This window comes from Dama dama, chromosome 5 (assembly GCF_033118175.1).
Source record: "Dama dama isolate Ldn47 chromosome 5, ASM3311817v1, whole genome shotgun sequence".
NCBI classification, from domain to species: domain Eukaryota; kingdom Metazoa; phylum Chordata; class Mammalia; order Artiodactyla; family Cervidae; genus Dama; species Dama dama.
The window spans coordinates 54,779,028-54,802,319 of record NC_083685.1 but is presented as its reverse complement, the minus strand read 5'-3'; the positions used below and the strand labels follow the sequence as shown (position 1 = coordinate 54,802,319).

Below are 23,292 nucleotides of genomic sequence, written 5' to 3'. Positions count from 1 at the left end.
ATGAGTAATGTTGAGCATCTTTTCATGTGTTTGTTAGCCATCTGTATATCTTCTTTGGAGAAATGTCTGTTTAGGTCTTTGGCACATTTTTTTTATTGGTCATTAATTTTTCTGGTATTGAGCTGCATGAGCTACTTGTATATTTTTGAGATTAATCTTTTGTCAGTTGCTTCATTTGCTATTATTGTCTCCCAATCTGAAGGCTGTCTTTTCACCTTGCTTATAGTTTCCTTTGTTGTGCAAAAGCTTTTAAGTTTAATTAGGTCCCATTTGTTTATTTTTACTTTTATTTCCATTACTCTGGGAGGTGGGTGATAGAGGATAAATCTGCTGTGATTTATGTCAGAGAGTGTTTTGCCTATGTTTTCCTCTAGGAGTTTTATAGTTTCTTGTCTTACATTTTGATCTTTAATCCATTTTTTTTTTATTGTTACTATTATTTTATTCTGCATCATTATATTTATATCACTCTATTTGGTATTGTCTCTAACTTGTAAGTCACCTTTTTTTTTTTTTTTTTTCCAGTGGGTTTTGTCGTACATTGATATGAATCAGCCATGGATTTACATGTATTCCCAATCCCGATCCCCCCTCCCACCTCCCTCTCCACCCAATTCCTCTGGGTCTTCCCAGTGCACCAGACCGGAGCACTTGTCTCGTGCATCCCACCTGGGCTGGTGATCTGTTTCACCATAGATAGCATACATGCTGTTCTTTTGAAATATCCCACCCTCACATTCTCCCACAAAGTTCAAAAGTCTGTTCTGTATTTCTGTGTCTCTTTTTCTGTTCTGCATATAGGGTTATCGTTATCACCTTTCTAAATTCCGTATACATGTGTCAGTATGCTGTAATGTTCTTTATCTTTCTGGCTTACTTCACTCTGTATAATGAGCTCCAGCTTCATCCATCTCATTAGGACTGGTTCAAATGAATTCTTTTTAATGGCTGAGTAATATTCCATGGTGTATATGTACCACAGCTTCCTTATCCATTCATCTGCTGAGGGGCATCTAGGTTGCTTCCATGTCCTGGCTATTATAAACAGTGCTGCGATGAACATTGGGGTGCACGTGTCTCTTTCAGATCTGGTTTCCTCAGTGTGTATGCCCAGAAGTGGGATTGCTGGGTCATATGGCAGTTCTATTTCCAGTTTTTTGAGAAATCTCCACACTGTTTTCCATAGCGGCTGTACTAGTTTGCATTCCCACCAACAGTGTAAGAGGGTTCCCTTTTCTCCACACCCTCTCCAGCATTTATTGCTTGTAGACTTTTGGATAGCAGCCATCCTGACTGGTGTGTAATGGTACCTCATTGTGGTTTTGATTTGCATTTCTCTGATAATGAGTGATGTTGAGCATCTTTTCATGTGTTTGTTAGCCATCTGTATGTCTTCTCTGGAGAAATGTCTGTTTAGTTCTTTGGCCCATTTTTTGATTGGGTCATTTATTTTTCTGGAATTGAGCTTCAGGAGTTGCTTGTATATTTTTGAGATTAATCCTTTGTCTGTTTCTTCATTTGCTATTATTTTCTCCCAATCTGAGGGCTGTCTTTTCACCTTACTTATAGTTTCCTTTGTAGTGCAAAAGCTTTTAAGTTTCATTAGGTCCCATTTGTTTAGTTTTGCTTTTATTTCCAATATTCTGGGAGGTGGGTCATAGAGGATCTTGCTTTGATTTATGTCGGAGAGTGTTTTGCCTATGTTCTCCTCTAGGAGTTTTATAGTTTCTGGTCTTACATTTAGATCTTTAATCCATTTTGAGTTTATTTTTGTGTATGGTGTTAGAAAGTGTTCTAGTTTCATTCTTTTACAAGTGGTTGACCAGTTTTCCCAGCACCACTTGTTAAAGAAATTGTCTTTTCTCCCTTGTATTTTCTTGCCTCCTTTGTCAAAGATAAGGTGTCCATGGGTACATGGATTTACCTCTGGGCTTTCTATTTTGTTCCATTGATCTATATTTCTGTACTGTCTTGATGACTGTAGCTTTGTAGTATAGTCTGAAGTCAGGCAGGTTGGTTCCTCCAGTTCCATTTTTCTTTCTCAAGATTGCTTTGACTATTCGAGATTTTTTTGTATTTCCATACAAATTGTGAAATCATTTGTTCTAGTTCTGTGAAAAATACCATTGGTAGCTGGTAGGGATTACATTGAATCTATAGGTTGCTTTAGGTAGTATACTTATTTTCACTATATTGATTTTTCAAATCCATGAACATGGTATATTTCTCCATCTATTTGTGTCATCTTTGATTTCTTTTAACATTTTTAGTATTCTATATGTAGCTCTTTTGTTTCTTTAGGTAGATTTATTCCTAAGTATTTTATTCTTTTCATTGCAATGGTAAATGGAATTGTTTCATTAATTTCTCTTTCTGTTTTCTCATTGTTAGTGTATAGGAATGCAAGGAATTTCTGCATGTTAATTTTATATCCTGCAACTTTACTATATTCACTGATTAGCTCTAGTAGTTTTCTGGTGGTGTCTTTAGGGTTTTCCATGTAGACGATCATATCACCTGCAAATAGTGAGAGTTTTACTTCTTGTTTTCCAATCTGGATTTCTTTTATTTCTTTTTCTTCTCTGATTGCTGTAGCTAAAACTTCCCAAACTATGTTGAATAGTAGTGGTGAGAGTGGGAACCCTTGTCTCATTCCTGACTTTAGGGGGAATGCTTTCAATTTTTCATCATTGAGGATAATGTTTGCTGTGGGTTTATCATATATAGCTTTTATTATGTTGAGGTATGTTTCTTCTATGCCTGCTTTCTGGAGGGTTTTATCATACATGGATGTTGAATTGTGCATGTTTTGAGATAATCATATGGTTTTTATCTTTCTCTGCATGTTTTGAGATAATCATATGGTTTTTATCTTTCAATTTGTTAATATGGTGTATCACACTGATTGATTTCTGAATATTGAAGAATCCTTGCATCCCTTGGATAAAGCCCACTTGGTCATGATGTATGATCTTTTTAATAGGTTGTTGGATTCTGTTTGCTAGAATTTTGGGGTTGAGAATTTTTGCATCTATGTTCATCAATGATATTGGCCTGTAGTTTTCTTTTTTGTGGCATCTTTGTCTTGTTTTGATATTAGGGTGATGGTGGCCTCATAGAATGAGTTTGGCAGTTTACCTTCCTCTGCAATTTTCTGGAAGAGTTTGAGTAGGATAGGTGTTAGCTCTTCTCTAAATTTTTGGTAGAATTCACCTGTGAAGTCATCTGGTCCTGGGCTTTTGTTTGTTGGAAGATGGTTTCTGTTCTTATACCTTATCTTATAGACTTTCCAGGTGGCTCAATGGTAAAGAATCTGCCTGCCAAGAAGGAGATGAGAGTTCAATCGATCCCTGGGTCGGGAAGATTCCCTGGAGAAGAAAATGGCAACCTTCTCCAGTATCCTTGCCTGGAAAATCTCGTGGACAGTGGAGCCTGGCAGGCTATAGTCCATGAGATCACAAAGAGCTGCAAATGACTGAGAGACTCAATGACAACCTTCTCTGTATTTTAATGAGGTGTATGAAAAATAATGCCCAGGATGGAGTTCAGAAAGTTTTTGGATGGAAGGAAATCAGGGGACCTGGTTTGGGTGTTTCTCTATTACAGGTTCATAGATGAGTGAGCATGAAATACCAGAAGCCAAACTAGGCAGAATAGATCAATCAAACTCTTGGAAGTTGGAAAAAAGAAATCAGGGCAAGTAAAACCATGGATAAATGGGGATAGGCCATGGAAGTGAAAACTCATTGAACTTTGTCAGATAATAGTGTCTGGTGCCTTTTATTAGAGCAAGAATAGGACTAAGGAAAGAACGTGTGTATATATGTATGTAGTATATATATGTTATATATTACACATATATTATACACACACACATATGGTCCAAATGGTCAAAAAATGGCAGATAAGAGCATTCAAACTGAAAAGTAAGATTGTAGGAACCAGTGTGGTCAGAGTCAGTAGTTACATTTTCTTTGAGGGCAAGTTGAGCTAAAATGAATTTTAGGTGGTTTTTTTTTTTCCCTCTTGATTAGCATTACTTGTCACAGAGCTAATAAACAGCAGCATCAAGGTTTGTTCAAAAACTGATTCTAAAATTTCCAAGAAACAATATTTTTAAAAAGAGTATTTTCAGAGACAAACATCAATTTAAGTTTAGATTTTGTAACTCGTTTAATTATAAAAGTGAAGTCCATATGAGGTAAACAAAAGAAAATACTGTTTTCCTTCGGGTTCTTTTTTGTAAGCTACACTTCTAGCAAAAAGAAAAAAAGGGAAAAAAGAATGGAAAGGATGAATGGGCGAAAGCAGAGCCATATGATTTCATTATGATTTTGTGTGTGTGTGTGTGTGTGTGTGTGTGTGTGTGTGTGTGTTTTAATTTCTACAATTTCCTGAAGCACGTTGTTAAACCCTGTAAGCCAGAAGGGTATATTCAAATGCACTAAGGTGTACATTTTCATTTATTATCCACATGGTTTTCTTCTCAGAACTGAAAGCATGTCTATCCCTCTCTCTGGATTCAGGAAATCATTCGTTTTGTTTTTTCTAAAGCAGTCCTTGAGTAGGGGGAGAAAAAGAAGTGGAAATTGTCCTGTGATTTTCCCCAGGAGATTTAGTTCTGCAGCAGGAGTGGAAACACAGCACTCCATAGCAGTTTTTCCTAAGTTCATCCACCCTAATCCAGCCATGCCACTCCTCCTTCTGTTTTCTTCATGTTTCCCTCCTTGCCACCTCATCCTGTCTCATCTGTATTTTTCCATGACTCCATTTACCAAAATAGTAGCTCACTCGAGTAAATGGGTTAAGGAATGGAGATAGCAGCGGCCTGGAGGAAGGAACGCACAGATAAACAGCAGAGCAAGTTCCCGAATTTGAGGCATGGGCAACGGGCTAAGAGAGAACTGTTTTGTTTCTCTCTTCTTGCCTGCTTCCTGCCTTCATCCAACCTATGTGACTTAGTGACTAAACAACAACATAACCTAAACATGAGGCAAAGGTTTCAAAGTGTCAGTGTAAGGACAGAGGAGGGAAATCAGTTTGTAGGCTATTGTGATAATCCTGGTGGTAGATGGTGGTGGCTTACAAAAGCATGGTTGCAGTGAGTGTGGAAATGAGCAGTTAGATTCTGCATATGTTTGGAAGAAGAAGGCAGAATTTTCTGGAAAATTTGGCACAAGTTAGGAGAGAAAGAGATGTTGGCCACATCAGATGAGCTTGGTGTGAGCCACGGTAGGGAGCTATTATAGAGAATGGGGAGCAAATCAGGAGTTTGGTTTGGGATATGATAAGTTGGGACTGTCAAGAGAAAAGTTTTTGCTTTTAATGGAGCTTAAGGAACAGTCTAGATGGGAATAAATGAATTTGAAAATCATTAATACAACTGAAGTTTATAAACCACAAGTTTAAATGAGATTACTTAGAAGGGACATGTTGATAAAAGCAAGGAAGTTTTCCAAGGACTGAGCCTTGGAACACGTAACACTAGTGTGTGTGTGCTAAATTGCATCATTTGTGTCCAACTCTGCGACCTTATGGACTATAGCCTGCCAGGCTCCTCTGTCCTTGGGATTTTCCAGGCAATAATACTGGAGAGGGTTGCCATGCCCTCCTCCAGGGGATCTTCCCAACCCAGGATTCAAACCCTTGTCTCTTCTGTCTCCTGCATTGACAGGCAGATTCTCAACCACTAGCACCACCTGGGAATCCCAAGTAATACTAGAGGATGGGAAAATAAGAAGGACCAATGAGAAGTGACTGTGCTGGGATACACACAAAAACATACATCATTGTTTTAATCGTATTTCAGTTATCAATTCACATTTATAAATATGAATATTATTTTACTATGTGCTTTATTTTTGTTTATACCTCAAAATTTATACCTACCTCTAATAACAATATGCTCATGAACATTTGAGTATGTGTATGTACATATGCTAATTAATAGGGTATTAAATAATTTAAGTAAATATATATTAAATTAAAGTGTATATTGTATATACATCCATCTATATACTTTAATTTACTATTTCATCAATATAAAACTATTATGATACTACTTTCAAATATTCAACCCATGATTTGCTATAATATTTATATCCTATTCAATATTTTTTGTCCAGGCAAACATTTTGTCTTTGTCTGGTTGATAGTTGATTCAAGTGTTTGGATTCAGTTTAAATTTCAGACCACTATAAAATAGAATTTAGCTATATTCTTTTTATCTCAATAATTAAATTATACTCATAACTTTCTATTTAAAAAGCTTTAACTGTTAAAATAAATAACATGTGTAAAGAGTAAGGCAATGAATAGGTAGATGAGATTTATGTGCATTTAAATTTATTTTGTGGGTTGTAATTTTTTTTCATACCATACTATTTCAAATTGGACACCAACATTGGCTTTTATTGTGGAAAATGAGTCTTTCGGCCTTACTAGGTGAGATGCTCATCATTAAAAGGCTTAACCAGGAGAACCAATGCCTACTACACAACTCTGTTCAAAAAGAAACTGACTCAGGAGCCTGGGACAGGAGTTCGGTTATGCCCCATGATGGGATGGTGATTGAAGAATGCATTAGGGACGAAGAGGAAGAAGGTAGGAATATATTGGGAGGGAAAAGATGAAAAGGTGATGGAAAAGTTTGGTGGGGCCAACACTCATAATGAGAACTGAACCAAAGCAATTTGTGCTGAATATAGGCAACAGAAACAGACTCACAGACCTAGAAAACAGGTCTTAACCACTGTTAACTGGTAACCACTTGTGGTTGCCAAGGAGGTGGAGGCGACAGGTAGAATGGGGGTTTGGAGTTAGCAACTGCAAACCAGTATATATAGAATGGGTAAACCACAGGGTCTTACTGTAGCACAGGGAACTATATTCAATCCTGTGATAAATCATAGTGGAAAAGAATATGAAAAAGTATATGCCTATATGTAACTGAATCACTTTGTGGTAGAGCAGAAATTAACATTGTAAATCAACTCTACTTCAATTTTTAAAACAAGTAAAAATAAGACTAATATTGAACAGAATTGTGAGCATAAAGTAGGTGTACAGAAGTTGCCTTAGAGAAGGAACTTTGATCAGAGTCATTGTGTAGTGTGATCAGAGGTGTAGAGGACAGCTTACAAAACAGTGGCAGTGCATGTCTCTAAAATGTGCTTCACTGTTCACCTGCATCAGGATTTCCCAAGGTGCTTGTTAGGAAAGCTGCAATCCACTGCAGCAGAATCTGTTGGTGTTGCCAGGGCACCTGCATTCTTTATTAAAAATACCCGGGCCCTGACATCATCCTCAGGTGAATCATGCCTGTTAAAATTTTAGCACCACTGAACTAGACTATAAGGAAAGAATATGCAAGAAATAATTCTTGACAGTGTATTCTCTCCAGTGGAGAGGAGACTCTCAGGGAATTTGCAGAGTAAGAAATGTGTAGATAAAATAACGAAAATGGAAAATGTTCAGAAATAAAGTAACAGTGAACTGCCAGGGAAGTATGGTATGAGTCAAAGAGGAAGGTCATGGTGACAGGTTAAAAAAAGGGCATGGACTGGGACTTCCCTGGTGGTCTAGTGGGTAAGACTTCTTGTTCCCAATGCAGAGGGCCTGGGTTCCATCCCGGGTCAAGGAACTATTATAGATTCCACATGCCACAGTGAAGATCGAAGATCCCGAGTGCCACAACTAAGACTTGGCTCAGTCAAATAAATAAGCAAATAAAAGTAAAAATAATAATAATAAAAGAGTGCATGGGAGTGAACACGTGAGAGGCCAGGAATGACACACTCAGAAAGATAAGGGGGGAAGACCACACTGGCTTTCCTGAGCTAAGGCATGGGAGACCTGTCCATCCCCATAAGATGAAACCAGAAAGCAATAGAAGAGCAGATCAGTTAAAACAGACCACGGAGCAGCCCCCACAGGCTGTTTTCTGTATATGGTCCTTAATAAGTCCTATTCTCAGCTGTCAAAAATGCTGGGTATTAAACATCATCCCCACCCTGGTGACACATCAGTAACTTTGTGTATTTTTTTCATTGAGGTATAGTTAATTTACAATGTTATGTTACTTTTTTTCACTGTACATCAAAGTAATTCATTTACACACACACATTCTTTTTCAGATTCTTTTCCCTTATAGGTTATTAGAAAATATTAAGAATAGTTCCCTGTTGTTATACAGTAGATCCCTGTTGGTTATCTATTTTATATTTAGTAGTGGGTATGAACTGAGTGGGTATGTCAATATCTTTAGATAATAATTTTTTTTGCAGTAATAACACAGAGTTGTTTGATTTACTAAAGACTCTGGTGAATTTAATTTTGTATCCAATCTGAGTACAGGTGAGTAGGAGGACATTCCAGTTCATGATTTTTGTTAAAGGCCTCAGCACAGTCTCCCAGGAGATCAGAACCAGAAAGAGAGATAATTGTCAGGGACTATTGTTTTCTCTCTCTTCCTCACCGTTGTTACTTGTCATTTGCTTCGGTATGCATTAAAATAAGTGGTGTGCTTTATTTTTAAACTCCTGCTTCTGAAATGTAAAAAAAAAAAAAAAAAAACTTTGAGTACAAAATTAAGAGCAAATTCTCATCATGTTTCTTAGCCTTTATAAACCTGTTCATTAAGCTTCTTGTCCTGTCTCCCAAATAGTCCAAGCAACCAAGGACATTTTAAATATAATTGTGAAAAAAGTAAATAAAATACTAGATTTATTGTATTGTCTCCCTAAAGAAACAGATACTTTGTTCTGTAAATCATTAGTGTAAAGGGAAGGGAGAGTTCTTCCTAGATGTTAATTTTTCTTATTGGATGCTAATATTTTGAAATAAGAAATGGAAAGAATTATGAGGACCTACTGTATAGCACAGGAACTCTGCTAATGTTATGTGGCAGCCTGGATGGGAGGGGAATTTGGGGGAGAATGGGTATGTATAGATGTAAGGCTGAGTTGCTTTGCTGTGTATCTGATATTGTCACAACATTGTTAACTATATTCCAACATACCTATAGCTGATTCATGTTGATGTTTGGTAGAAACCAATGCAATTCTGTAAAGCAATTATCCTTCAATTACAAAAATAAATTTTTTTAAGTGGAAAAAAGAATAGAAGAAAAATGAAATTATGGGAATGTTAATAATTGAGCTGGTAAATGTAAAGAGAATATTCAATATACTCAACAGGGGTTGCAAGGTGAAATCCAGCAAAGGGTTTATGGGCCCATGGGTCATAAAGCCAAACTCAACTCTGACAGCAAAGTAAGGATTTATTGCCGAACACCAAGGAGGAAGTGGCAGGCAAGCCTCAGAGCCACTCCATCTTGGTCTTTGAGTTTGGGATTTTTTTTTTAAAGGGGAAGAAGAAAGGGCCAGGATAATAAAAAGAAAGGGCCAAGAAGAAGAAAGGGCCACTTTTGGGAGTTCAGGGTATCTCTGGTTTATGATTCTCCGGCCAGGTGGTCCATAACTTGAGCCTGTTAGTTCATCATGCCCTGGAGAAACAACCTGAGTTTGTAAGTTAATGATAATATCTACAACAATTATAGTATGTTGACAGGGGTACAGACAACAGCAATTTTAATCAACTGACTGGTTGATAAGCGCAAGATTAAAGTCAAAGAGGACAAGAATGGGTATCAAATTTTGAATAGAGATAGGAATTGTAAACTCTGTAAGGAAACTTTGTTTTAGGAAGACTTAGTTTCAGTGGTATAATGAAAAAAAGCACTGATGGTTGGATATAAAGGGATATAACCAAGTATTGCACCCACCATGTAAATGTACCAACCGTGGCCACTCTTCTTTTTCTTTGAAGTTTTGCTGGAATGTCTCCTTCATCTTTCTTAATGCAACTGGACAAAGACTTCATCATTTGATGGAAATCTTACCGCTATAATGTGTTTGTCCAGTTCTTAAAACATGATTATAAAAGTCAGTAATTCTTTCATTTGTAGTCAGTTTTAGATATTTTTGCAAATCAAATGAGAAAACTGCAAGGTGAACAAAAAGAGTGGTGAAAAAAATAGCATAATGGAATTTTTATGTCATCAATGTCCCTTTTCTATACAACAAAATTCTCCATATGCTCACTTGGCCTTAATTTATATTCTCCCTATTTCTCAGCTATTAGAATTTGTGCCCTCTGCCCTAACTATCATGGGGAAAATATACATAGTAATTATTAAATGCTTGCTCTGTGTCATGCACTTTGTAGGCATTTCACATGAATGATGGCCGACCTTACCCACCTCTTAGAACTGTTTGGTTAATTATTCCCACTCTCCTGATGAGGAAACTAAGGTCACCCTAAGATCATGTGGCCTACCAAGTGGAAGAGCCAGGATCTGTATCCATAACGGCCTAAATATAAAGGCTCATACTCTTCTCCCTGTACTGTGTGACCTCAGGTTCATTAGTAATTAAATTTGTTTTGAATGCTAATTCTTGATGTATGTAATCATGAAAAATCTTCTTAGTGCTTAAGCAAGGACTAGAATCATTTCATCTAGTCTTTCAAAATATCTTGGTCATTTGACTTGAGAAAACTCAGAATATCACAAAAATCTCTTAGAATAATTCTTATCTGTTCAATAGGAAGTAGTGCTATTAGGAGTTCTGTTTATCTCTTAGCATCTGGTACTAAGTGCTGACAGTTCTTTCTGCTTGTTGTGTAATTCGCCTTTATCTTTGTTGTTGCAGTACTGGATACCAGTTTATTTACTATTCACCTGAAAACACAGCCAAAGCAAAAGAAGTTCTCAGCAACATCAATCAACTACAACCTCTGATAGCAACCCATGCAGACCTACTGCTTAATTCTGCAAGCCAGCATTCTCCAGACAGCTTGAAGAATTCTTTAAAGATGCTTTCAGAAAAAGTAAGATCCAAATCGTCACTGCACTGGGGAAAACGAAATACCCAAATCCCCACTGGTGTTACTTTCTGCATACATTACCTTTCATAGCATCTGGAAATGTAAAATAGACCAGGTTAGAAAGTAAGCTTCAAAGTATTGCCACAGGATCAAAATGAATTGGCCTCATTCTCTTTTCAAATCTTACTGAACACTTTTTTTTTTCCTAGTAGGAAATGAAACCTATTATTGGTTGAAGTATATTTTCTCTTTTCCTTGACATCTTTCATTTTCTTTGCTTCATGGTTGTATTAAATGAATTAAATTAGATTTTGAAAAGTATTTTCCTCTGGCGAGCACCTAATTTTTATGCATATGAAGCTAGCCCTTTGAGTAGGAATGTCACTTCATTTGAGAGCAGAACTTTCATGTGGATTCTCATCAGTAGCATGGGGTGATTCTTGTGCCTCAGTTTGCTTTCTACAACATTGCCTCCTGGAAGAAGATTCTAAAAATTTCCAAAATTATTAGTTAATGTTTGAAATGTACTGGGACTTAGGTCTGCCTTCTTCCAAAGGTGACTTGCATTTGTATATGTAAAGAGAAAAGCTAGTCTGGCATGGGGTAGCTACTCAAACATCAATTTCCATAATGAATTAGGGCGTCTGAATGATATGGAGAACCAAGATAGAAAAAATCAAATTGCTGCTTGATTAGAAATGCAAAGTCAAGTGTCTTGGAGTCCAATTCTGGTACACTCATTCATAACCTCTGCATCCTGAGGACATCTTGCAATTTATTATGAGATATTTCTAATAAATATGCCCTTGAAGAAACTGACCAAAGAAAATTCTCATGATAACATTTTAGAATAAAATAGTGTAGTTCATTGCATCCCTGAAGAACAGATTCCTAGAAACCTGAATACTATATCTGTATATATATATATATATATATTTGACTCAGATAAGTTAATTTGTACCACTTTGCCCTTACTTAACATTTTAAAGTCTATATTATCATATATTTTTCTCATAGGATGTAATCAACATCTATTTTCGGAAGAAAAATATCTAAGATGCCTTCAGAAAAGTCAAGTGAATTGTCTAATAAACTAAGAAGTTAAAAATTAAAACCCAAGACTTCTAGTTCAAAATGCAATCTTCCTTTCATGCTAGGATATGTGCCTCCATTATGAAAAGAGAGGAAAAAATTGACCCAAACTTTACAACTAACTACATTGTCCAATATCATGCTAGTGATTTCAGTGGCTTAGGTTATTTCACTTAACCTTCAAACTGTGTGTCCATATCATCTCCATTTTACAAAGGAAAAAGATGGAAGCTCAAAGAAGTTTAAAGCATGTACAAAATCAGGTGGTAGAGTCAAACCCAGGACTCAAACAAAACTAGCGGTCAGACCCAGCGTCTAGTTGACTCTGGAATGGAAACCCTTTATGGTATTTTCCATGTAATATATGTATTGATATTTCCTTTGTTAAAAAATAAAAAATTATTAAACTCCTCAGCAATACTTAAGTATTCTAATAGTCAATGAATATGTTATGGCTAAGAAAAAGAAAGGAGGAGGGTGTTGCATAAAGTAAAATAATAGAATTGTTTTCAGTTCATTTCTTTTTTGGATTTGTAGATGAGGTGAGGTCTTCCTGGGTTCAGCTATGCAGAAAATTCTAGCAAATAGTACCTCACAGTGGTGATTTCAGAGCAGTATTTATATTCGTCCTGTGCATTGGGTAGGGCTTTGTCATTTCATACATCATTTACAACTTGCTGCAGTGATTTGGGGGAGGGGGCAGGGGGCATGTATAATATTTTCACCTCCTTTAATTCAGCATTGGTCCAACTTTCGTCCCTTTTTTTTTTTTTTTACTGAGTAGACAAGTTTTGTCTACTAATAAATCCGTCAGCGCTTGAAATGAGAAGGATTTTTTTTTTTTAGGTTAAGTTTGCAAGCCATGCATTTCTTTAAGAATTCATGCCCAGAATTTCAAAGAAGTACCTAAGTTAACAGAGTTTTGCATAGTGTATGAAGACAGTTACTAGCTCTTGGTTTACAATAAAATATTATCCATGAGGGCTTCCTTGGTGATTCAGAGGGTAAAGAATCTGCCTGCAATAAATCTAACATAAAAGGTAAATCACATAAATAGCACTTTAAATTTTAGTATAGTTTAATATTAGAAAGAGTTAAATTAAAATATTTTGCTTTTAAGCTCGGGGACTTGCACACTATGGATTAGAAAATAAATCTTTTCTTTATTGATAGCCCCCTTTTTCTCTTTTACTGAATCTGAACTGGCATATTTGGAAAACAAGTTCTTGAGTTATTTTCTTAGAAAATCATCCTTATAGATATTCAGTACATAATAGGGACCTAAGTGAATTTCCACAGTAAAATTTTCTATACATTTTTCATGTTCTAATATGGACAAGCTCAATTAAGTGTTTCTAATTTTTTAATTCTTAGTATATCTTCTGATGGATAACTGGATTTTGTTTGCTACATATTAGTTTATGGAAATAGTAAAGAAATTATTTAATGTTATGATGTAGGATTATAGCAAAAGACAAATTCTGACTATACATGAATAATCCAAACAGAGAAGACAAAGCATAAACCAAAATTTTAACATAAGATATGAAAGGTTAGTAATAGAGGGGGATAAAAGACACATTTTACTTTTCCCTAGGCTAAAATTACACTGCACTGAGACCAAAAAGAGACAAAAAGAGGAGGGAGAGAGAGGGGAGAGCAATGTAAATAAATTCAGAATGAAAAAAATAAAGACCTAAATGTAAGCATATATATCATAAATCAAATGTATGTCTGACATTAGTTTCAAATACACACGATAGTCTCCAGTTTATAGAGATGGATAGACCTTTTTTTAAGAAACCTGTTATTATTCTGGGGCTTCGCTGGTGACTCAGAGGTAAAGAATCAGCCTACAATGCAGGAGATGTGGGTTTGATCCCTGGGTCAGGATCTGAAGGAGGAAATGGCGCTGTACTCCAGTATTCTTGCCTGGAAAATCTCATGGATAGAATTTCCTGGCAGGCTACAGTCTGTAGGATCACAAGAGTCTGACACAACTTAGTGACTAAACAACCAATAACATTATTATTTTGCTCATCACAAAGCAATTTCTGTCACTAAGTTGTGTCCTACTCCTTGTGACCCCATGGACTGTAGCATGCCAGTCTTTCCTTTCCCTCACTATCTCCTAAAGTTTGCTCAAATTCCTGTCCATTGAGTTGGTAATACCACCAAACCATCTAATTCTCTGCTGCCCCCTTCTCCTTTTGCCTTTAATCTTTCCTAGCATCAGTCTTTTCCAATGAGTCGGCTCTTGACATCAGATGGCCAAAGTATTGGCGTATCAGCTTCAGCATCAGTCATTCCATTGAATATTCAGGTTGATTTCCTCTAGGATTGACTAATTTGATCTCATTGCTGTCCAAGGGACTCTCAAGAGTCCACACAATTCAAAAGCATCAATTCTTTGGCATTCAGTCTTCTTTATGGTCCAACTCTCACATCTGTCCGTGACTACTGGAAAAATCATACCTTTGACTATATACACTTTTGTTGACAAAGTGATGAGTCTACTTTTTAATATGCTGCCTACGTTTGTCATAGCTTTTCTTCCAAGGAGGAAGCATGGAAGAAAATTTCATGGTTGCGGTCACCATCTGCAGTGATTTTGGAGCCCAAGAAAATAAAATCTGTTACTGCTTCCACTTTTCCCCCTTCTATTTGCCATGAAGTGATGGAGTCAATTGCCATGATCTTAGTTTTTTGAATGTTGAGTTTTAAGCCAGCGTTTTCACTTTCTTCTTCCACCCTCATTAAGGTGGAATTTAATTTAATTCCTCTTTGCTTTCTGCTATTAAGGTAGTATTTTCTGCATGTCTGAGGTTGTTGATTTCTTCTAGCGATCTTGATTCCAGCTGTGCTTCATCCATCCTGGCATTTTGCATGATGCACTCAACATATCAGTTAAATAAACAGGGTGGCAATATACAGCCTTGTCATACTACTTTCCCAATTTTAAACCAGTCAGTTGTTGCATGTAAGGTTCTAACTGTTGCTTCTTTACCTGCACACAGATTTCTCAGGAGACAGGTAAGATGGACTGGTATTCCCATCACTTTAAGAATTTTCCAGAGTTTGTTGTGATCCATACAGTCAAAGGCTTTATCATAGTCAATGAAGCAGATGTTTTTCTGGAATTCCCTTGCTTTATCTATGATCCTATAGATGTTGGCAATTTGATCTCTGGTTCCTCTGCATTTTCTAAACCCAGCTTGTACATCTGGAAGTGCCCAGTTCACATGCTTCTGAAGCCTGGCTTGAAGGATTTTAAGTATAACCTTGCCAGTATGTTAGTTGAGTGCAACTGGAAAGTAGTTTGAACTTTCTTTAGCATTGCCTTTTTTTCAAATTGGAATGAAAACTGACTTTTTCCAGTCCTGTGGCCACTGCTGAGTTTTTCGAATTTGCTGACATATTGAGTGCAGCACTTTTAACAGTATCATCTTTTAGGTTTTGAAATTTCAGCAGGAATTCTATCACCTTCACTAGCTTTGTTTGTAGTAATGCCTCCTAACCCCCACTTGACTTCACACCTCAGGATGTCTGACTCTAGGTGAAGGACCATGCCACTGTGGTTATGCAGGTCAGGGCTTCCCTGGTGACTCAGATGGTAAAGTGTCTGTCTGCCTGCAAGGTGGGAGACCCAGGTTCGATCCCTGGGGCAGGAAGATCCCTTGGAGAAGGAAATGGCAACCCACTCCAGTACTGTTGCCTGGAAAATTCCGTGGATGGAGGTGCCTGGTAGACTATACAGTCCATGGTGTCGCAAAGAGCCAGACATGACTGGGCTACTTCACTTTCACTTTCCAAACCTTTTTTTTTACAGTTCTTTGGTGTATTCTTGCCAACTCTTCTTAACCTCTTCTGCCTCTGTTAGCTCCTTACCATTTTTGTCCTTTATTGTGCCTGTCATTGCATGACATGAACACTTGGTGTCTCTAATTTTCTTGAGGAGATCTCTAGTCCTTGCTATTCTATTATTTTCCTCTATTTCTTTGCATTGTTCATTGAAGAAGGCCTTGCTATCTCTCCTTGCCATTCTCTGCAACTATGCATTCAACCGAGTATATCTGTCTCTTTCTCTCTCACCTTTTGCTTCTCTTCTTTTCTCAGCTGTTTGTAAAGCTTTCTCAGACTACCACTTTGCCTTCCTGCATTTCCTTTTCTTTGGGATGGTTTTGGTCACTGCCCCCTGTACAATGTTACAAACCTCTGTCCATAGTTCATCAGGCACTCTGTTTACCAGACCTTGAATCTATTCGTCACCTCCACTGTACCATCATATGGGATTTGATTAGGTCGTACCTGAATGGACTAGTGGTTTTTCCTACTTTGTTTAATTTGTGCCTGAACTTTGCATTAAGGAGCTGATAATCTGAGCCACAGTCAGCTCGAGATCTTGCTTTTGCTGACTGTATAAAGCTTCTCCATCTTCAGGTGCAAAGATTATAATCAGCTGACTTCAGTATTGATCATTTGGTGATGTCTCTGGTGGCTCAGATGGTGAAGAAGCCACCTGCAATGCGGGAGACCTGGATTCGATCCCTGGGTTGGGAAGATCCTCTGAAAGAGAGCATGGCAACCCACTCCAGTATTCTTGCCTGGAGAATCCCCATGGACAGAGGAGCCTGGCGGGCTACAGTCCATGAGATTTCAGAGTCAGACATGACTGAGTGACTAAGCACAGCACAGGTGATTAAATTTATATAAAAATGCAGTGAAAATTCATTGGGGAAAGGATATCTTTTTAACATATAGTGCAGGAACAATTGGATATCTCCATGCAGAGTAAACCTTTCCTTATCTACACCTGACACATACATAAAAATTAATTTAAAATGAATCATAGACCTTAATATACAAGCTAAAAGAAAAAAAGCAAGGACTTCCCTGGTGGTGCAGTGGTTAAGAATCCACCTCTTAATACAGGGAATGCCAGTTCAATCCCTAGTGGGGGGATTAAGATTCTACATGCCATGGGCCGACTAAGCCTGCTAGCTGCAACTACTGAGCCCACGTGCTCTAGAGCCCGTGCTCCACAACACGAGAAGGCCCTGTGCCTGTGCCGCAACTGGAGAAATCTTGCACACCACAGCAAAGAGCCCCCGTGCTGCAAAAAAGACCCAGCACAGCCAGAAGAAGAATGAAAAAAGCAAATAAATAAGTAAGCAGATATACAACAGAAGAATTTTTTTTCATCTTGGATGAGGCAAATATTTCTTAGAACACAGAAAGCATGAACTAATAAATAAGAACATAAATGATACATAAGACTTTTTTCAAAATTAAAAACTGTCAAAATTTTCGAAAGACACTATTAAGAAAATGAAAAGGCAAGTCTAGACTAGGAGAAGGTATTTGTAAAATAGATGTCTGACAAAGGACTTGTAGCCAAGTGTATATTCTTACAACTTAATAATAAAACCATTACAAATGAGCAAAAGAATTGTAAAGACATTTTACCAAAAATGATGGATGGCAAACAAGCACATGAAAACATACTCATCATCATTTGTTATTAGGGAAATGCGAATTTAAACTAAAATGAGGTTCCACTGACTACCCACTGGGTTTCCCTATGGCTCAAAAGATAAAGAATCCGCCTGCAAGGCAGGAGACCTGGATTCAATCTCTAAGTTGGGAAGATCTCCTGGAGGGAGGGCGTGGCAACCCACTCCAGTATTCTTGCCTGGAGAATCCCCATGGACAAAGGAGCCTGGTGGGCTACAGTCCGTGGGGTCTCAAAGAGTCAGACACGACTGAGCGACTAAGCACAGAAAACCACCCACTAGAGGAGTTAAAATCAATAGGCCTGAGCGTAGGAAGAGTTGGGAAGGATGTGAAATAACTGGAACGTTCATCCATCATTGATGGGTACACGTTTGCAGCTTGAAAATCAGTTCAGCAGTGTCTCATAAAGTTAAAAAAGAAATATGTTCTAGCCTTCTTAATCTCATTTACCTGAGAGAAGGTCTATTCTGTAGGCACTGAAAGGTTGTTGAGATTGGAAACCCGGTGACTTGCTTTGTGAAGATCATCCTTTGAGCAACAACTAAGCTGAGTAAGAACAGAGGGATTTGAATATTGAGCATCACGAAATGTCAGTACTGCTTCTGGGGAGCTTTTGCTAAAATACAAATTCTGATTCAGGAGTTCTGAGCTGGAACTCAGATGTCAATATTTTATTTGGATAACATCCTGAAAAAAAGAAGGGTTAAAGAAAATGGAATCAACCTGTAAGAAGACTAAGGAAATATCAATATGGAACACAGAAAGGTTATTCACTAGGATTAGCTGTAGGAATATAATACAAGAGTCAATCTTAGAAATTACTGAAAAGGTCTAACCAGTAGAAATTGATCACTAACCCAGAAGATAATATTCCTGAAGATGCTCCAGATGTTTGGACTCAGATTTGCTGAACAGTAATGATACCCCTCAGATGGAAACACAGGGAAGAACACATTTATTTTAAAAACTTGAGATCAGGCTGAGGTTGTACATTCAGAAGACTTGCAGATGGAAACCCTTTACCATGCTGATTCAGGAGGTAGGCAGAAATGAAGACCTTGGCATAACAAAAAGTGACTCTTGAAGTGATAGAATAACATCACCAGTAGAAAAAATGCTTTTAAGAAAGTGGTTTAGGAACATCCCTGGCAGACCAGTGGTTAAGACTCTGTGTTTACAACACAGGGAGAACAAGTTCAATCCCTGGTCAGGGAACTAAGATCACATGCCACATAGTGTGGCCACAAAATTTAAAAAAATAAATTAAAAAAAGAAAGTGGTTTACGGTCCCTTAGGGTCCATTTATCTACATTTTGAGTGAGCAGGGGATTATGAGTCAGCAACAGAAACTGAAAAGGTGGGTCAAGAAAAAGAAGAATAAATAGAAGAGTACTCTTTACAGTGAAATCCCATAAGGGTTTCACAGATAGGCACTGTAATTTTGTACATACCGGGAAAAAGCGGTTATGTGATTTTAGTCAAGGTCAAGGGGATAGTTTATATAAGCTGTCCAGATGTCAGGTATCTTTCCTGGCTGAAAGCTCAATGTTCTTTGCTTTAGGGAACGCTAAACACATATCAAGGGGACTTCCCAGGTGGCTCAGTAGTAAAAGAATCTGCCTGTCAATGCAGGAGATGCAAGAGACCTGGGTTCGATCCCTGGGTCTTAAAGATCCCCTGGAGGAGGAAATGGCAACCCACTCCAGTATTCTTACCTGGAAAATTTCACGGACAGAAGAGCCTGGCGGGCTGCAGTCCATGGGATCGCCAAGAGTCAGACGTGACTCAGCAGCAGCCGCCCCAAACACTAATCAGGGTGCTAATGTCAAGTAAACACTGTTGCCCCGTGAAGTCGTGGGGTGAAACCCGTGGCTTTTCTGTCTCCTGCCTTGGCAGGTGGGTTCTTCACCATTAGTGCCACCTGGGAAGCCCATGAAATAATTAAGGCATACTAATTTAAAAATTAATCAGACACAACTGAGCAACTGAACAACAACATTTAAAAATAAGCAGGATACTTTTTATGTCATATGCATGACTACTAAAACGATAATTACTTGTTTATGGCATTTCGTATTGCCACTGAGATTAGGCATGGCCTTGGATTTTTTCAGTGAATATAAGGAGATTCTAAAAGGAAGGGGACTTTGCTTAATTTGTTGAGTTCTCTAGTTTAAAAGAGAGAGTTTAAATGAACATATTCTAAGTATTCATCCTGCATTAATATTCAGGAAGCTAGCAAATGTATCCCCAAGAGAAGTAATTTTTAGTAGTTTTGTACTTGCAGATAATTCTGTGTGTTACTTTGAAGGATACTTGTATGAGCATATGAATGGGGAAAACAGCAGAAAGGCAAGAAAACATTTTCTTTTCTTTCTCTCTCTTTTTTTTTAATATAGAACAAATGAAATAGATCTGCATTGGGTTCAGAGTTTATGCTTTTTTACTGTATATTTATGTTAATATTTTAAATGAATTATTTTGCCAATCCTTACAATAATATTTAGACAGCCTTTCTTCTTTCATTTATTGTAGTGGGAGCTAGGTAAGAAAAGGAAAATGGCTTTCAGAACTCTGAGTCAGTAGGTAGCTCAGAGAGACATGGTCGCTTCCTTCCTTGAGTTTGACTTCACTGGTATTATCTCAAGGACAGCAACTGAGATAATGCAATACAGCTATAATAGGATTGAATGACTTCATTAATCTCTTCAAACTAATTTATTTTGATGGTAAAACATCTGGGTCTGTATTGGTCCACATGTAGCAAGTAACACTGGTCAAGAAAATTAAGATTTTTCCAGGTCACATGGAAATTGCAGTACAATATTTTTGCTATTGTGTAACAAAGTTTGATTCTATGCTCAGGATCTGGGTGATCCAGAGAGTTTCCAAGGGAGTCAGATACATGTTTCAGTATAGACACAAAGTAGAAGATCGGTTTTTATTCTGTTTTAGATTTTGAACATTATATTCAGCTACCCCTGCCCCCCCCAAAAAAAATTCTAGGTTTTTAAAACTCCAAGAATGTATACATTAGCTCACATGTCATTGGTGCTAAATCAACCCAAATGAGATTTGAATAAATTGAGTAACTCTGTGTGTGCTACCATGGGAAGAAATAGTGGTGATTACAAGAACCATAGGAAACTTCATTGGGTGTGAATAGTATGCAGCTACATAGTAATTAGTGAGCATTATGGAGACTAGAGCTATAGTAGCAGAAGTCAAAGAAGTCAAGCTGTTTTGCTCTAAAAATAAATCAAAAGAATTTATTGAAACTATCAGGAGAGAAATAGTTTGGTTAAGTTGAGTGGAAGTACATTCATGTTTTTAATATTTATTTATTTATTTTATGGTTTTTCCTTTTTTTCTTTTAAATTAATTTATTTTACTTTACAATATTGCCTTGGTTTTGCCTACATTGACTTGAATTCACATTGACAGAGACATCCATGCTCTCTGAAAAATTACGTAAACAGCATGTTTCCCATTTTGCTACAACTATCCTGATTTGTACTTGTGTAGCTAACTTTTTCATCAGTTCTTTTTAGTAAAAAAAAAAACAAAAACAAAACTGCCTTTTTATTTTTAAAAATAAGAAAACTTATTTGTTATAAAATATTTTCCATCTGCTTATTCTTAAAATATTATCCTGTTTTAATCATATTTCTTGTCTACTTACCTTCAAAGTGCCTCCAATATGACTAACAGATTAAACGAGTGTTTAAAACCATCTGCTAAAATTTCTCAGGGAAGAGAGTTACATCCTCAGTTGTAGACACAACTAACTGTGAGAGCTGGTGGATGTTTGGAACACTTGGTGAGCTGGGGGTAGAGAAGAGGAAAATGGACAGAAGCATCTAGGCTGACTGTCATGGTGGGTGTTGTGGAATAAGGGGGAGAGATAACTGAATTTGTTAGAAAACCTTGGCTGTGTTCCATTCGTACTTCCAATCAACAGTCGGCCCTAGGATGAGTCACCACGCTTTTTTCTTAGTTTTTTTACAAGTGAAGAGGTCCACTCAGGTCCCTTCTAGCTCTAGAATTTCACAATCTGTTGCAAAGATGTAGCTATACAGATATGACTTAGTTTTACCAGGTGCACATGGTTTAACTGGTTTTCTGTAATTGCTGACACAACAGGGAAATTTAGAGACAATTTAGTAACAGTGATTGGGCATGGCACTGTAGACCACCCATTGAGTTGTTGTTGTCGTTCAGCCATTCAGTCGAGGCCAACCCCTTGTGAACCCATGGACTGCGGCATGCCAGGCTTCCCTGTCCTTCCCCATCTTCCGGACTTTGCTAAGATTCATATCCATAGAGTCGATGATGCCATCCAACCATCTCATTCTCTGTCACCCCCTTCTCCTCCTGCTTTTTACAATCTTTCCCAGCATCAGGGTCTTTTCCAGTGAGTCAGCTCTTCGCATCAGGTGGCCAGAGTATTGGAGGTTCAGCTTCAGCATCAGCCATTCCAATGAATAGTCAGGGTTGATTTACATTAGGATTGATTTAGAGAGCACCAATAAATGATTACCTTGAGTTATAGCATTGGTGAAGACAACATTTTAGCCAAGATCATCTCAGTAAATGATGTGTTCTTCAGCATGATGCTGTGGGTTAAGGGGCCCCTTCCCAACGGGTTACGAAGTATAACAGTGTGAGTCAATGCTTGTGTTATTTCTCTACTCTGAACAGATTGTTAGGCTACTTGCATGTTCAGTGTACTATAATACAGAAAATCAATGACTGCACCCTCCAGTATATAACAGGGTGAAGCCATTAAACATTTCATCAGGAAAATGCAAAGTACTGCTGTAAAGTTCTTTATTGTTGGAAAGGCGTCATTACAGTAGTACTTACTTGGTATTTACCACCAGCTTGTAAAAATCTACCATGGCAAATTTCACAGTAACCTCGTTAACATTGAACATTACTGAAACCATTTGGTGGAGGAGACAGTTTAGAGGATAATAATAGGGAATAAAAGCCAAATGTTTTCCTGAGGAAGACTGCCTGTGTCATCTCTACTTGTGAAATCTGTCCATGATGCTAAAAAGAATCAAGGTCTCCTGGCTCTATTTTTTCTTCTTTTTTTTTTGCGAAGATATGTCATTCTTCAACTTTTAACTCTATTTAAAACACAAAATAAACATAGTCTGATAACATTGTCTTTAAAGGCATATTTGGAAATTACCTGAAAGACACAGCAGGTAGATGGTGTTCAAATGATAATCCCCAGTGAAATCCATCTCTAACGACAGGATTTGGAAAAAAAAGAGAGGGGGTTCGAGGAGACAGATGGTGTTCATAGTGCATATAGAACCTCAGCATTAGCTTTAGAACTCAAGGCCTTGGCAGCAGCCTGAAAGCAAGCTATTTTCCATTGATTGGTATGAATCACTTTCTCTCTCTGTTGCATGTACTTTTTCCACCATCCACACCGCTTAAGTGTCAGCAGATCTGCCACTGACCTTTCCATAGCTCTCTGCTGAGATGCCTACCATGGCGTTTCTAATCCTTGTCAATTTCTTTCCAGACAGAGCTTTTTGTGCATGCCTTCAAGGATCAGCTGGTCAGAAGTGCCCTTTTAGCACTTTACACCGCCAGGCCGGGAGGTGTCCTGACGAAACCACCCTCTCCTAAGAGTGGCGCAGAGGAGAGCAGTTCCCAGGACCCACCCCTGCCGATGAGACGGCAGGACTCCATTCCACACCATTCAGACTATGATGAGGAGGAGTGGGTAAGTCTTTTATTTTTTTTTTAACTTACCTTGACTCCCCATGTTTAGTACTG

General features: G+C 37.7%; 1 protein-coding gene across 3 annotated transcripts in view; it reads left to right on the top strand.

The window, feature by feature from the left end:
* INPP4B (inositol polyphosphate-4-phosphatase type II B) overlaps nucleotides 1-23,292 on the top strand; it is an 851,446-nt gene that overhangs the window by 688,416 nt on the left and 139,738 nt on the right. For all 3 annotated transcript variants that reach the window (XM_061142404.1, XM_061142406.1, XM_061142405.1), the window contains 2 exons: nucleotides 10,713-10,890; nucleotides 23,036-23,239. In XM_061142404.1, the coding sequence (XP_060998387.1) occupies nucleotides 10,713-10,890; nucleotides 23,036-23,239 (382 nt within the window). The remainder of the gene's footprint in view (nucleotides 1-10,712; nucleotides 10,891-23,035; nucleotides 23,240-23,292) is intronic.